The 14,085-nt window shown below is 37.2% G+C and overlaps 1 protein-coding gene across 5 annotated transcripts in view; it reads right to left on the reverse strand.

Moving 5' to 3' along the window:
* Positions 1-504: 504 nt before the first annotated feature.
* Positions 505-14,085, reverse strand: part of FAR1 (fatty acyl-CoA reductase 1) — a 41,923-nt gene continuing 28,342 nt past the window's right edge. For 3 of the 5 annotated variants that reach the window (XM_054199841.1, XM_054199840.1, XM_054199843.1), the window contains exons 9-12: positions 12,793-12,964; positions 5,815-5,944; positions 4,249-4,376; positions 505-1,628 (exon numbers count right to left, since the gene is read on the reverse strand). In XM_054199841.1, coding sequence (XP_054055816.1) covers positions 1,466-1,628; positions 4,249-4,376; positions 5,815-5,944; positions 12,793-12,964 — 593 coding nt within the window. In that variant the 3' untranslated portion in view covers positions 505-1,465. Of the gene's footprint in view, positions 1,629-4,248; positions 4,377-5,814; positions 5,945-12,314; positions 12,484-12,792; positions 12,965-14,085 lie in introns of all 5 variants that reach the window. The other 2 variants (XM_054199844.1, XM_054199842.1) reach the window with 1 other exon arrangement.

Genomic DNA, 14,085 nt, shown 5'->3' on the forward strand with positions numbered 1-14,085 from the left:
GTATAAACTGATTTTAATGAACAAACACTGGGCCAGGGTGCTGGTCAGTGTATCAATTAGAGGACAATTACAGTGTTCTCAGATAGAATTCTGTGCAATCAAAATCTAAAGGGATCTTCACGTATTGCCTTAAACAAGGATTCAATCTTTTCTTACAACTTGCTATTTTTCCAAATATTTTCCCTACAGAAACAAAGTAACATGCAGGAAAAAAAGATTTCTTCAGATTTAAACCTAGCAATTTAAGTTAAAAGATAGATGGAAGAATTGTTAACATACTTTCATTTTGAAGCAAGGTGCATCTTGCTCTGCTTGCCCAGTGAAGTGAGAGATTTTATTGGGGCAGGGATGAGAAAGTGTGCTTACGCATTGGTGTTGTCCATGCATCAAATTTCATAGCTTGGAGATTTTTTTTTTAAAAAAATAACCATTAATTCATGAAGTATTTGCTAACATTGCTTAGAATTTAAAAACAGGTATATCTCTTAATGAAAGCCTATATAATTTGTCCAACTACTATTACCAGTAATATAAATAGCTACTATGCATAATAAATTCCTTTCAAATACATTTACCTTTTGAAGTCAGAAGTGTAACAATCAAGTGCTGGCTCTGTGTTCCCAATAAAAATCATTAAAAAAAGAGGACAGTCAATGACTTTATTTTTGCCTCCCTCAGGGTTACATTTCCTTTTATCTACTCAATGATAGAATCAGTTCTGCTTTCAGAGAAGCAAATTGTTCATACTGACAGAAGTGCAAGTTGGATGCAGCCAGTCTTGAGCATAGAACTGAATCACTAAGCACATTCTGAAGACCAGATCGGACAAAAGGCCTTTCAGTAATTAAGGAAGATTGGTTTGGGGTTTTTCCCCCCCCGCTTTTTTTTTTTTAAACCAAAGTAGGCACCGTTGTTGCATCCCTACTTTGAAAAGAAGGGAAGAAGTGGCAAAAAGTAGAGACAAATTACAAAAGTCCTCAAATATTTTTTTTCCAGGAGATCCACCATCATTTATACACTTTTGCAACTTGCAAAACCCTTTGTAATTTAGAAGAATTTCAAATAAATAGGTCTACAGCAACTAGTAACTACTAAGTCAATATTTATCTTGCTCAATGTGGAGTAATACTTAAAAGAAAAAAAGTTATGTTAAGGCAGATTTCAGTCAAACACGTTCCAAATTGCACAGTTATGCTGGTCAGTGGTCTAAAGTGTTTTCCCCAGGTCAAAGAGTTAAAGTTATTTAAATGCTTGTCTAATGCCAATTCAACCTGGCACTTAACCATTTTATTTTTTCTGTCTCCAGGAAGATACACAACTAACATTACATATACCATACCGTGTATTTCGCACTCCAATTTAAGATGAAATTATGCTTTTACAAAGTGTGAGATGACTACATGTTACAGGCTTTGTGCAGTTAGATCACCATATGCATAGATGTCCTAATGCTAAATTCTTTTCTTCAGTATCTCATAGTACTGGAGGCTCTGAAGTAGGAGAGGAACTTGTAACACAGACTAACCACAAAGTACCAGATATTTCTTGCCATTTGTGATCTTGCAATAAAGATACGCCAGATCAGGATCACAAGAACTGTATTGAAGCCATAGCGTATATTCCTTAACCTAAGGGGAAAAAAAGAAAAGGGAAATAATTAAGAACCAAGGTACCAAGACTTACAAGAAAAAAGAAACACTCTAAAACTTAACTTCTAATGTAGAATCTAATTTGTTCACCTATTCATCTCCAGATACACTATGAGTGGTATTGTGTGATGGAAGTAAGCTGATGCCCTGTAGCTAACTTCCGCTTCATAGCTGCTTGATAAAATCTTCTTAAAGCCAAGGTCACACACACACCTATAGAAGGCTGCCATCCAGCCCAAAACCACGGAAGTATTTAACACTATGAACTCCCCTCCTCCCCTCCATGTATTTAAAATTCATATATATGTAGAAGTAACTCCAATTGCTGCTGACAGGAAAAAACCAAATATCATAGGATTTTCCAGACACAGACCCCAGAGTCTTCACTGAAATTTTGAACTCATTCCTTCTCAGGGAACTGTATTTAAATATTAGGAGAAACTAAGTGCCCTTTTAGAGCAACTGTTACTTTTAGCCATCTTCTCACATGTAAAGATGGAAGCTTCAAGACAAACAGCAACCAGAATTTGTTCGGATTTCTTAGAAAGAGAGCAGTCCCTTTGGTTCAGTAGATCATGACAATTTGCATTTTAAAGGCACCTCTTTTTAAGGAAATACTCACTGCCCTTACCTTGTTTTACAGGTAGGCTGGGTGCTATTATAGGCAGACCTTCCTCTACATACCATATCTGTAGAAAAAATAGTCTAAATTTCTGTGAAGCCCACTTTTCTATTTGAGGAAAAATTCTACTCAGTAATTTGCTAGAGAAGCCAGGTCCCCTAGGCTGCCATATCTGGTTAGTATTGAAGCAGTGGACTCCTCAAATTCAGATTAGAGTTAAGAGCTAGATAGTAACAAGAAAGACCAACTTAATACTTCACAGTAAATTTATGTTAAAACCTAAACCTCTTGCAAAATAATCCACTTATAAACTGAGAGCCGTGGGCAACCAGATGCTGCTCCAATACAAGACTTTTTCCCATGTTATTTTTGGTACGATCCTTTGTACAGAGAATGGCAACTGTATTAAAATTCTATGCATTTTTTAAGAGCATCTAAATTAAATTAAAAAAAAATCAGAAAGGGACACTTCTTCAGCTATCCCATTATCAAAGATCACCATCTTTCAAAAGTACATCTGAAATAGTAACATATGCCAATCCACTCTACAGCTGCAAATCCTTATCTTTAGAAGAATGACACAAGTAATGACCCAGACCACTTCTCTTTGTGCCATCAGGAGAGCAGATGTGAAGCAGTACTGCAGAACAAGATTAATCACTTTTATTTCACTTTTTGGAGAGACAAACCAAGAAGTCTACAACTGTCTTCAACAACAATCTTCCAAAAGATACTTGGGTAAAATCAGAAACCTGGATTACAGTATACACTAGTGATCAGAGCTACAAGCATAATCCCAGACTAATACTGTAATTATTAATACTGACAGCAACTCAGGAGCAACAAATACATTCATCAAAGACCTGGATGAGGGGATAGAGTGCACCCTCAGCAAGTTTGCTGATGATACAAAACTTGAGGCGGGGGAGGAGTGGCTGGCACACCAGAAGGCTGTGCCGCCATACGGAGAGACCTGGACAGGCTGGAGAGTTGGGCAGAGAGGAACCTTATGAAATTCAACAAGGGCAAGCGCAGGGTGCTGCCCCTGGGGAGGAGTAACCCCATGAACCAGTACAGGTTGGGGCTGACCTGCTGGAGAGCAGCTCTGTGGAAAGAGACCCGGGAGTCCTGGTGGACAACGGGATGACCATGAGCCAGCAATGTGCCCTTGTGGCCAAAGAGGCCAATGGCATCCTGGGCTGCATCAAGAAGAGTGTGGCCAGCAGGTCGAGGGAGGTCATCCTCCCCCTCTACTCTGCCTTGGTGAGGCCGCACCTGGAGTACTGTGTCCAGTTCTGGGCTCCCCGGCTCAAGAAGGCCAGGGAACTGCTGGGGAGGGTGCAGCAAAGGGCTACCAAGGTGATTAGGGGATTGGAACACCTCTCTTATGAAGAAAGGCTGAGGAACTTGGGTCTTTTTAGTCTGGAAAAAAAATGACTGAGGGGGGATCTTACCAATGCTTATAAATACTTAAAGGGTGGGTATCAGGAGGACAGGGCCAGGCTCTTTTCAGTGGTGCCCAGCAACAGGACAAGGGGTAATGGGCACAAACTTGAGCATAGGAAGTTCCACCTAAACATGAGGAGGAACTTCTTTCCTTTGAGGGTGGCAGAGCACTGGCACAGGCTGCCCAGAGAGGTGGTGGAGTCTCCGTCTCTGGAGACATTCCAAACCTGCCTGGACACGTTCCAGTGCAACCTGCTCTGGGTGACCCTGCTCTGGCAGGGGGGTTGGACTAGATGATCTCCAGAGGTCCCTTCCAACTCCTACCATTCTGCGATTCTGTGAAACAGAACAAGAAAGAGGACATCTGACTTCTTTAGAAAGCACTCCAGACCACTGGACTGGAACAGAATTCTGGAGGACCTAAACAGGTGCTATCAAGAACAATTAAGTCATAACACGGAAAAGCAAAACTTGACAAGAGCAGGAAAACACAGAAAATATAAACAGAGGAAAACATAAATTTATACTTACTTATTCAAGTGTTTCCTAGCTGCAGGGACACCAGACATTTCTTCATTCAGCACATATTTCTTTGTTCCCATGCAGTAATCTTCCATGTATTCTGCCCAATGTAGTTGTCGAACATCAAAATTAAACGTCTGCATAAAATAAAAGCTTTCACTGTTAGTTGCCTAAGATTCACCTGCTATATATAATAATCTAAAGGAAAAGAATAAATGCCTTTATACCAGGTAACATTCTTGCAAAGACAAACTGGAATTATCTTGTCCTTAATCATAAGAATGGTCCAGATTTAGATCCCACTTCTGACTCAACTACCAACTTCTTACACCATCTCTTCCAAATTTCAACCATTTCATGCCTTATTTATCCTCCTCAGCAGTAGTATTCTTCCCTCCACTTTCAAGTGTACTGCTTTCTCATTTCACCTGTCTGTAAGGAATTCCACTCTAGAAATAACTACTTCCTATTATGTTGTTTCCTTTTAAGCAAAATAATTCTAATATGCTATGCAATAAACACTGCTTTGTGCCAAGTTCACTATTTGATAAATGCAGAGTTATTTTAGCTGTGCTTATAGTTGTACAGCTACATTTTAAGAACCACCATGTGAGTATCTTCCTCAGTACAGGAAATTCCTATGGTATATTCACAATGCAATTTTTTCATTCATGTATCGATTGCCTAAGCTCAAGATTCGACAGTATCAGCTATTTAAGTCCCAATAAATACGAAGATTTTCCTAGCAGGTTTTTAACTCTGCCAATTTTCTTTCAGGTAAAAGAATAAGCAAGATTATAAGATCCCAAGCAAATAGTTCTGTGCAGTAAAACTGTATGGAGCTTTAAAAGCTGTTACACAAACATTAAATGCCCAAGTCCATGCTTCCAAATAAGCTACTTAACAGCATGGCAGCTGTGTTATAATGTATGATGAAATATAAACCCATTGTAGTTCTGAAGAAAATCTCTCACAGTAAGTCTTTGTAATTTAGCATTCTTTGCAAGTCAGCCTGTAGTTCTAGTTTTGATATAAAATACATACATGCTAAACAGTCTTCTAGGATTGGTAAATTACCAGAATCTCTCAATTAAACTTTATTTGCCATAATATATCTTCACAGCAAGAATGTAAAAGTAAAGAAAGTAAAGTTTCAACCGTTATTCCAATTAGTTCTTTAGTGCTGTATGCACATCCTATTGAAAATTCATCTCTTTGAAAATACTAACAGTCCAAAGCTCTGGGGTTGTTTTGGTTTTGTTTTTTAAAACTTTTCCTGAGCTCAAGTTGCTGGGGGGAGGCAAGAAGGGGAAAGGGGCAGAAATTTTCTCCACACAAGAATCACCAAAAGCTGTTCTATTTCCTAATTTTAGCCAGTTTATTCAGAAGTCCAGCAGCTTTTCTTCTACTTACCTATAGAACTAGATTGTGGAAAACCCTTGAATAGGAAAGACATCTTAAAAATGACAAAACAGTTCCAAATGCATAATGGAATCTGAGTTTTTAAAATTGTAAGAAATAAATGAGCTTATAGTTCACTTTCCGTCTTCACACCCACATCACACAGCTACTTGCCTTTTTGTCTTCAGGGTGTAGCTGGTTCATCAGCATGGTCATATTTTCAGTATTCCAGATCCAAGAATTGCTGGTAAAGTATTCTAATAACGTCATGGCCTTATGAAGACGTGTTATTGTTTTCATCATCCTACAGTCCAAGGCATGGAATGTACAGGTTACAGTGGTAAAGGTTAGTTCAAAAAAGAAAAACAGGCAGTGAGATTGTAAATTTTTTACCTTCCAACCCCACACCCCTATGTGAACATATCCCATCTTGCTATGTACCCAAATAACGTTACATCAGATCAATGGGATATTTCTGCATATTAAAGTGGACTTTGGCTGTCCAATCTTTATATAGAATCAGAAATCATAAGATAATCCTTTTATCCTAATCCTACTTCCTAGTGCACTAGTAAGTTTCTTCCCGAAGAAAAAAAAAAAAAAGAAAGAATAGATGGTAAAACATTGTCTTCTGTTGGTAACTCTTAGTTTTGGATATAGACACAGAGTACTTTTCACTTCAGCACGCTGGAATATCTAGTTGTACTGAACAATTTGACTTCATGAAAGAGTCAAATTGCACAGTGCAGAACATATGCACATGACAGCTTTAATCAAGGGAGTAAGTTTCCCCAATCTTCCTGCACGCTGTGCGAGACCAGATCTCTGTAACAAAACAAAATTGGTTTATTATGGTCACTAAAATCAAGGCTTAAAACCACCAGAAACATGGCTTAGCCTCTTAACCCAACTGCTTCTGCTGCAAAGGGCAGGAAAATATTTAAGAGCACATGCAGACCACAGCAGATCCTGCTAGTTAGGTGGTCAGTTCTATGCTACCTCAAAATATGCAGAAATACCTTCCATCATTCCTTATTATGCAGAAGAAGCAACTCTACAAAACCATCACTTGGAGTACATAGAAATTATGTTATAAGGATCAATTTGGGCAAGTTTCTTTTTGATCAGACTCTCTGAAGTGGACCCCCCCAAAAATGTGAATGATCCAGTCTCTCAGATGCAAAGTTCCCACATTTATGACAAGAGAATTGTTTCAAGTGTTACACTGCTAGAGACGGTCACTCAATTTCAGTAAGTACTAACTAGCATCATATAACCTGCTTCCAATTTGATCCTTATATCAGGACACACTGATCATTTTAAGCACAGAGTGAGAAGGGGCAGGGGGGAGGCAAAAAAAGCAGAATAACCCAGCACTAACAGCAAATGGCTTTCTGAAGTTAAGGTTTGTTCAATAAAGTTCGTAGAAGCAATAAAAACCACCAATTTTTCTCTGAAAGCTGCCTTGATGCATTCATACTTGTAGAAGGGATATAGCACATTGTCCCAGAAACCCTTCTGAAGAAAGCATTTTGCATCGCATTTGTGTCCCCTACTGTCACTAATGGCTGGCATCTCAGCATCTAAGAGAGTATCAAAATTGCCTCTTTTTCTTCTCATGAAGTGGAGTAATACGAATTGCAGAGACCACTGAAAAAGTAGAGTATCTCTAAAGCATAACAAGCACAAATATTTTTCCTTAAACCCCATGGGAACCTATCTACAGACTAATTCAGAGTTGTATTCAAATTTTAGACCACCAGATAATTTTATTAGAAGACATTTCTAGATGCTTTCAAACACCTGTTTATAGTTTCACCAGTTGGGCAAGGTGGCAACAGTGGGAGCTGAGCTGAACCAGAATTCCTCTTGATTCAAAAACAATTACGAATATAGTCTGTGCAGCCAAAACATATCCTGTGCTAACAAGACTGAACATTTAAAAGAAAAAAAAAAAGGCATATTTGTTAAGTAAAAAAATTCAGAAAAGAACTTGAAACTTTGGAAGCAAAGGTCTCTCTGTCAGATAAGCCAGAAAGACCCATAGCAAAATGGTCTGGATAAAAACAGTGACAAAGAGGACACACTGGCAAAAGGCTTTGACTTTTTGCAGAGGTCTGTCCACTGACAGTCTTAAGATTGTTTAACTTAGTTGACTTGCCCTTTTGTGCCTCCCCAATTTGTATTCTTATGGCAAGATGGAAGAGCAGCTGAGTTTTAGTTAGAGTGCTTATACTGCTACAGTTTAAGAAAAGTTGTGCCCCTGCAAAAGACTAAATGGAGCAAATGAATATCTGCTTAGACAAGCGTACATTTTGAGCTTGTTACTGGCCACTGACATTGGTTTTCACTCTTTTCTGTAAACAAAAAACAAATTAAATTTAAACTAGTGTAAAGACTAACATCTGCTGGGACTCTTGCTGTCTCTGCTTATGGATATGGTTTTAGAGTACAGCTAAGCTTCTTTAAAAAAATTTAAAAAAAAAAAATCAAGTGGCTAAAAGAGTTCTTATACCCCAGTTGCAGATTTTTTTCCCCTCCCTCCAACTCAAATTGGATTTATTGACTGGCCACAGAACCAGCTGATTCAATTCATCAATGGAAAATTCTTTTGGTTTTTTTTATTTGTAGGGTTAGCTTCTTGATGTATCAGCCAAAAGAATCAAACATCCCCACATCCTCTCAACTGCCAGATCTATTACAAAGTTTGGCAGAAGAGGACCAACATTCTTGGTGACAGTTTGTTAAGTTTGCACTAAATCAACATGAAACTACACTTTTTTTTTTTTTTGAGTAGAAGAAAAAGAAAAGGGCTCTCATTCAGAGATGTCAGCAATGAGTGTCATTTAGTGGACACTTATGTAGCTCTGGCAGACTAAGTTTTATAGCTTTAATGGCACCATATTCCTCCTGCAAATGGGAATACACACACAACCCAAAAGAGAACATGAATACACATAACGAAGCTTTCTCTCTCAACCTGTAGTTTTGAAATATACACTTCACAGGTTTTTCTGGAGATAGCCACTGGATACAAGTCATAAATATCAAAGCCATACATAACTAGTCAGTGTAATATCAAGCATTGAATCACAGCTTCTTCATAAGCTGAAGACAAAAAAGTCACACCTGCTGATCATCATAAAGAACTGAACATCAGTGGCAGTCAGCAAGTCAGTGTGACAGTATGCAAGACTTCCACCTAGATACTAGGTAAAATACTAGGTAAAATTTTGCCTCTACTAGGCAGTCCTTACTGCCATTAACACAAAATACATTACAACGGTTTGAGAAGCACATCACAGCACACTAAAGTTTTTAAACAATAGTTAATTCAATTATCTGTAAGTTAGGTGGGCATGTTTCTATACCAGACAATTGAAAGTGGCCTGGCTTAAGGCTATAACTGCATTTTGAAAAAGTCTATTGTCTCCAGGCTAAAACCAGTTCTGATGCTAAATACAGACTGATCCTTCAGTGGATCTACAGGCTGCCAATCTGCAAGTCTCTGCGTAAGCATTAGACATAGCTAATTATATATGTGTCTTTAAAAGACTCCTCCAAAATACATAACAAGACAAATCCAAAAGCTTGTTTTAAGATTTTCATTTGGCTGTAAATTTTGAAGTGTAAGACGTACTACTGGAATTCTTATCTTTCCAGCAGCTCTGTGGTTCCTTTAAAAGCACAACTTAAAAGTAATTCCAAGAAGAAAAAACATATTAATCTATTCAATAAAAGTGTACTCTTTACTCATTTCTGGTTTGTAAGACACTAACTACAAAAAAGGTACTTCCTGTTAATTTTTAAGAAGCTTTACATTGAAATTAAGAGATATGAAATTAAGTCCTTTACACCTTGCTACGTACATCAACCACACCTCCCTTTAGCTTTCTATGAAGCGGTAACAGAAAATGAATTGCTGGAGAAACCCCTGAACTACAACTTTAAATATTTCATGCCACATTCTGTTCTTCCAGAGTAATTGGAAACATCTGCTGGGTGTCTGTTTTTAAAGAGATTTTTAGATTTCAAATATATTGAGCTGTTTTTAAATAACATATGATCCTGTTGTGCTAAACACTATGCAAAGTTACAAGAGAGAACTATACCTTATATTACAGTTAATCAGACAATTAATAAGCTTTGCTATCTTAAACTTCGATACTAAGGATTATCACCACTATTTATGTAATTGCACAATACTGTTAACAGTCACACAACGTGCACAATTGCACAATGCCATAACATTATTTAGTATAAAACACTAAATCTTCATTATGCCAATCCTCACTGTACATGTTCTTTCTATAAAATTTGGAAGACATACTATATGCATTATTTCTTCCTTCCCTTTCCTTAACTGTTAATATTATCAGAGAATTGTTAAATTCAAGAAGCTTTAACTAGGTGCAAAAAAAGCAAGAAGATTTCCATCTCACTAAAACACTGCTTCCACAAGCAAGGTGCAAAAGAATGGTATCATATCGCAGAAAGATTTCAACAGGTAAGTTTTCAAAAAACCCTGAACAGGAACTTTTTTTTAATTACGAACATAATCCTTTACTTCTGATGGGTCATAGGCCCGATCTATTTCTTCCACTTGTTAAAAATTTCTCATTCAGTTGCAGTAAAGCATTCCGAAAGTATGACAGTACAGTTAAAACCTACACAGTAATTTCATTGCTTAGTTTTTCCTATATTGTACACAATAAAGGCCTCAGAAGTGTATTCAGACTCAGCACAGAGAGGGAGGGCTACTGACCTGTCAAGTTAGCACAGTACTTGACTTTTCTTGTGTTGATTTTAATACATTTTTACTATACTGCTCAAGTTTTTCTGCTAAATTGTGATGGAAGAGGCCACATTTTAGATTAAGCCAGCCCTTCTTCACTCGGAACGGCATTGAGTTGAAGAATCTCCAGAAATGTTTCCAAGACTTTAGAAGTTTCCTGGTACACACTACCTGGTAATTAAAACCATTCTGTCAACTGGACAGAACGACCACAGCAACAGTAGTATATCCCTATACCATGACTGTCTCCAGCCCATCAGTTAAAGTAGCTTTCAAAGTACTTTGAGCCAGAAGACTAGGAAAAAACGTAGAAGAGTAAAGATCTGTCTCAAATTTCTTCTATTATTAGTCAACACATGAACCCCATCAGGTTTAACACTGCACGTCTGGCTTTTGCTTGCATCTGTATATTTATTTACTTCTACTGCTTCTATTGCAGAGTCCTGATTTTTTAAATGCTTAAAAAAACCAAATCGCACTATATAATGCAAACTATATTCCCTGAAAGTGGTCTGGCTATCAAACTTCAAAGCTTTTCTTTCACATGCATTTGAGTAGCCTTAGTGACCGAACGACAGCTTGTTTTAGCTGAAACGCCCATCTCTTTCCTCCAAACTGGAAACCTTGTGCATGATAAGAAACTCACCCACCTACTGTTATATTAAACTAATTTGGAATGCTCATATCAGTAATACTTCACAGGCTAGAAAATACATATTAAGTGCCACCAATTGTACTAGTACTGATGAAAGTTCTAAATTCCATCTTTGGACATATACCTTGCAAAAAAAAAATATATATAGCACTAAGAGTGTTCTAAATAGCATGATGATTTACAGCTTTGTTTTAGTCCCACCAGTCAAATACTTAAAAGACTGACAAGATTCTCGCAGCACTACTTCCTAACCATTTGAAAGACCGTAGGTTGGCATATATAGTGTAACGATTTCTAGGGAGTGATGAAGTCTTCACATCTGACAGGGAATTTCTATCAACTTTTATTAAGAATAACTTAAAATTGCAGGAGAACCTAAAAACCTAGGAACTTGTACGTTCAGTACCTTCTTTTGACCTGAAAAGCTTACATCTTTTTAATGTGGGAAGGTTACTATATAGGAACAGCCTCTTGCTACTACCGTTGCTGTGAATATTACGCTATTGTAGGCTTGGAACAACAAAACCCAAGGCAGTTTAGACATTTTCTCCTATAAACCACTTACATGGCTTCCTTCTACTGATCCAGTGCCAAGCCTGCTACAGAACTTTTCCCCTGCTTGTAAGACAGAGCTAGACTACAGGACAATGAATGAATACTCACTTGTGTTAATACACTGTCACCACAGTGGAGATAATACAGAGTCTGAAGACAAATACTTTTGAAAACATAACATAGGCAATGAGTTAAGTTCATATGGCTTGGCAAATCTGAAACAAATTGAAGTGACATCTTACATTCCTTCTACATAATTTAGCTTAGCCTATTTAGCAGAGCTATGCCATTTTCACCATTTAAGAAGTTAACCAGATACTAGTATATATTATAAACTGAATGGAATGTTGAGATGATACAAACCAACATATCAGATCAAGTTGTATCATCAGGTCAGGAATAACCCACAATTATTAACCCGTTCCATTTTCAGTTTATAATAGCAACAACAATCTTAATGCAAGCCACTAGAGTTTAATGACTGACTAGGATTCTGATCCAAGACATATCTTGGACAGCATTGTCAAGCCAGTCGTTAATCTCTTCAAAATGCAGCCACTGGATTGTTATTGCTTATAGTTAGTAAATCTAGATAGTGCCCATGCCATGTCTTCTTCACAAGTCTCCACCACCTGATCAGCAAGATATTTTTAGTCCTGTCCTTCTTACCATGGCTTACGACCTGTCAATCTGAGCAAAAGATCATGGAAAAATGCAGTTGTACGGCTGACTGCAATCCGATAGAGACGCAAGAGGGGGTTGTTTTGCAAAATAAAGTTAGGGTCCCCTACTGCACATTCTAATGGATTTATCTTGTAACTCAAATTAATGTGGTATCCTGTAGGAAAAAATAAGGATCAACATATTTTGAATATTTATTATTCAAGAACAAACATGACTAGCTAGATCTTGTAATTCTGTTTACCTTGACTACTCAAACCCACAAACTATCCAACAAAACATCCTCATTTTTGCTAGAAAGTTCAAAGTCACTTTAAATTCAAGGACCTGTTCTCCGGAAAAAAAAAGGCTGAATTTTAGTCACAAAGCATTCAGGGGAAGAAAAATAATCAATATACATCATAGTGTAAGCATAGCTTTGTTTAGAAGTCAGAGGAACAGACAAGACAGAGCTAGTCACCATTACCTTGGGCTTCTTCCAGTAATCCTGAGGTAGATATCATACAGGAATGCTGGGGCCTTATGGCTTACAGCAATCCAGTAATGATATAAAAGGTGATTGGAAGTTAGATTTACATTGGGCCGTCTGAAGGCCTGTTCGAGAGGATTCCTCTTGAAAGTAGAAATTACATGGTATTCTGAGAAAGAAAAGTTGCGTAACAGCTTTGATAATAACCATGTAAAATTTAATGGTTTTCAAAGTACATTACAGCGTACAATATTTACGTCAGTATGTTATTTAAATAACCACCCTAACTCTTCTACAATCCACAGAAAATAAAACAAAGTCATAAGCTTTTAACCTAAAATACTATTGAACTGGTTCTTATTACAGTCAAGAGGTCTTTTATGCCTTCATCTTCAGTATCATATTTTATTGTAGCTTCTCTCTTTCTGTTCCTCTTCCCTACCTTAGAAGTCAGTTTCAAAAATTCACAGCAATTTCAGTTTATATAGCATGTAAAGCCATTTAAATAGTCATCTATATTTCATGAAGAAGGCTATTCTGATCTCTTGTGTAAAGAATAATTCAAAAACAGACTGAGGACTTTGCAAGCATCTGAAGTGCATTTCAAATGACGTTTTCTAAACAACTTATCCATGTTTACACATTAAGAAAAAAGCGATTGGGATGGGACTCTATGTGAAACTCCAGTTGACACCTGAAAATTCTGTACATGACAGATACGCAGGATTGGTGTCTTAAAAAGTTATGCCGAAATTCACTCTCATTTTAATCATCTCTTGTAACTTTATGCTTTTGTTTATAGACAGTGTTTCAATACCCCGATTTAAACTGGGATATAAATGAAGTCATCAATCTTCCAAGTTTGGCGAAAGCCATAAGGTTTATAAATACAGATACATATAGAATGGGCAAAAGCAAGTAAAAAGCATGAAGAAAGCAGTAAAGAAAAATAAAATAGATCTAAGTATTGAAGTTACCTGAAAGAAAAAAAAAAGTAATCTGATCTTAAGAACGCTATTTCTAAAAAACTGAATGGTAATAAACAGCTTTACTATACCAGACAGCTTGTATTGCTATTTATAACAAAAACTATCAGAAAGCTTTTGGCATGTGAGTTACATTCAAGTCAGCATATCTAAGACTTGAAAACAGGTGGCCATACTTTCTTAAAGATTACTTTTCCCTGTACATGAATAGTTGAAGTCTCACATAGCTATCTGAAGATTAAAAAAGCCACCTCAACCAACAATTAACTTCAGCCAAACACAAAAAAGGGCTACGAAAGTGCAA

The sequence above is a fragment of the Rissa tridactyla genome, chromosome 4, assembly GCF_028500815.1.
Source record: "Rissa tridactyla isolate bRisTri1 chromosome 4, bRisTri1.patW.cur.20221130, whole genome shotgun sequence".
Classification (NCBI taxonomy): domain Eukaryota; kingdom Metazoa; phylum Chordata; class Aves; order Charadriiformes; family Laridae; genus Rissa; species Rissa tridactyla.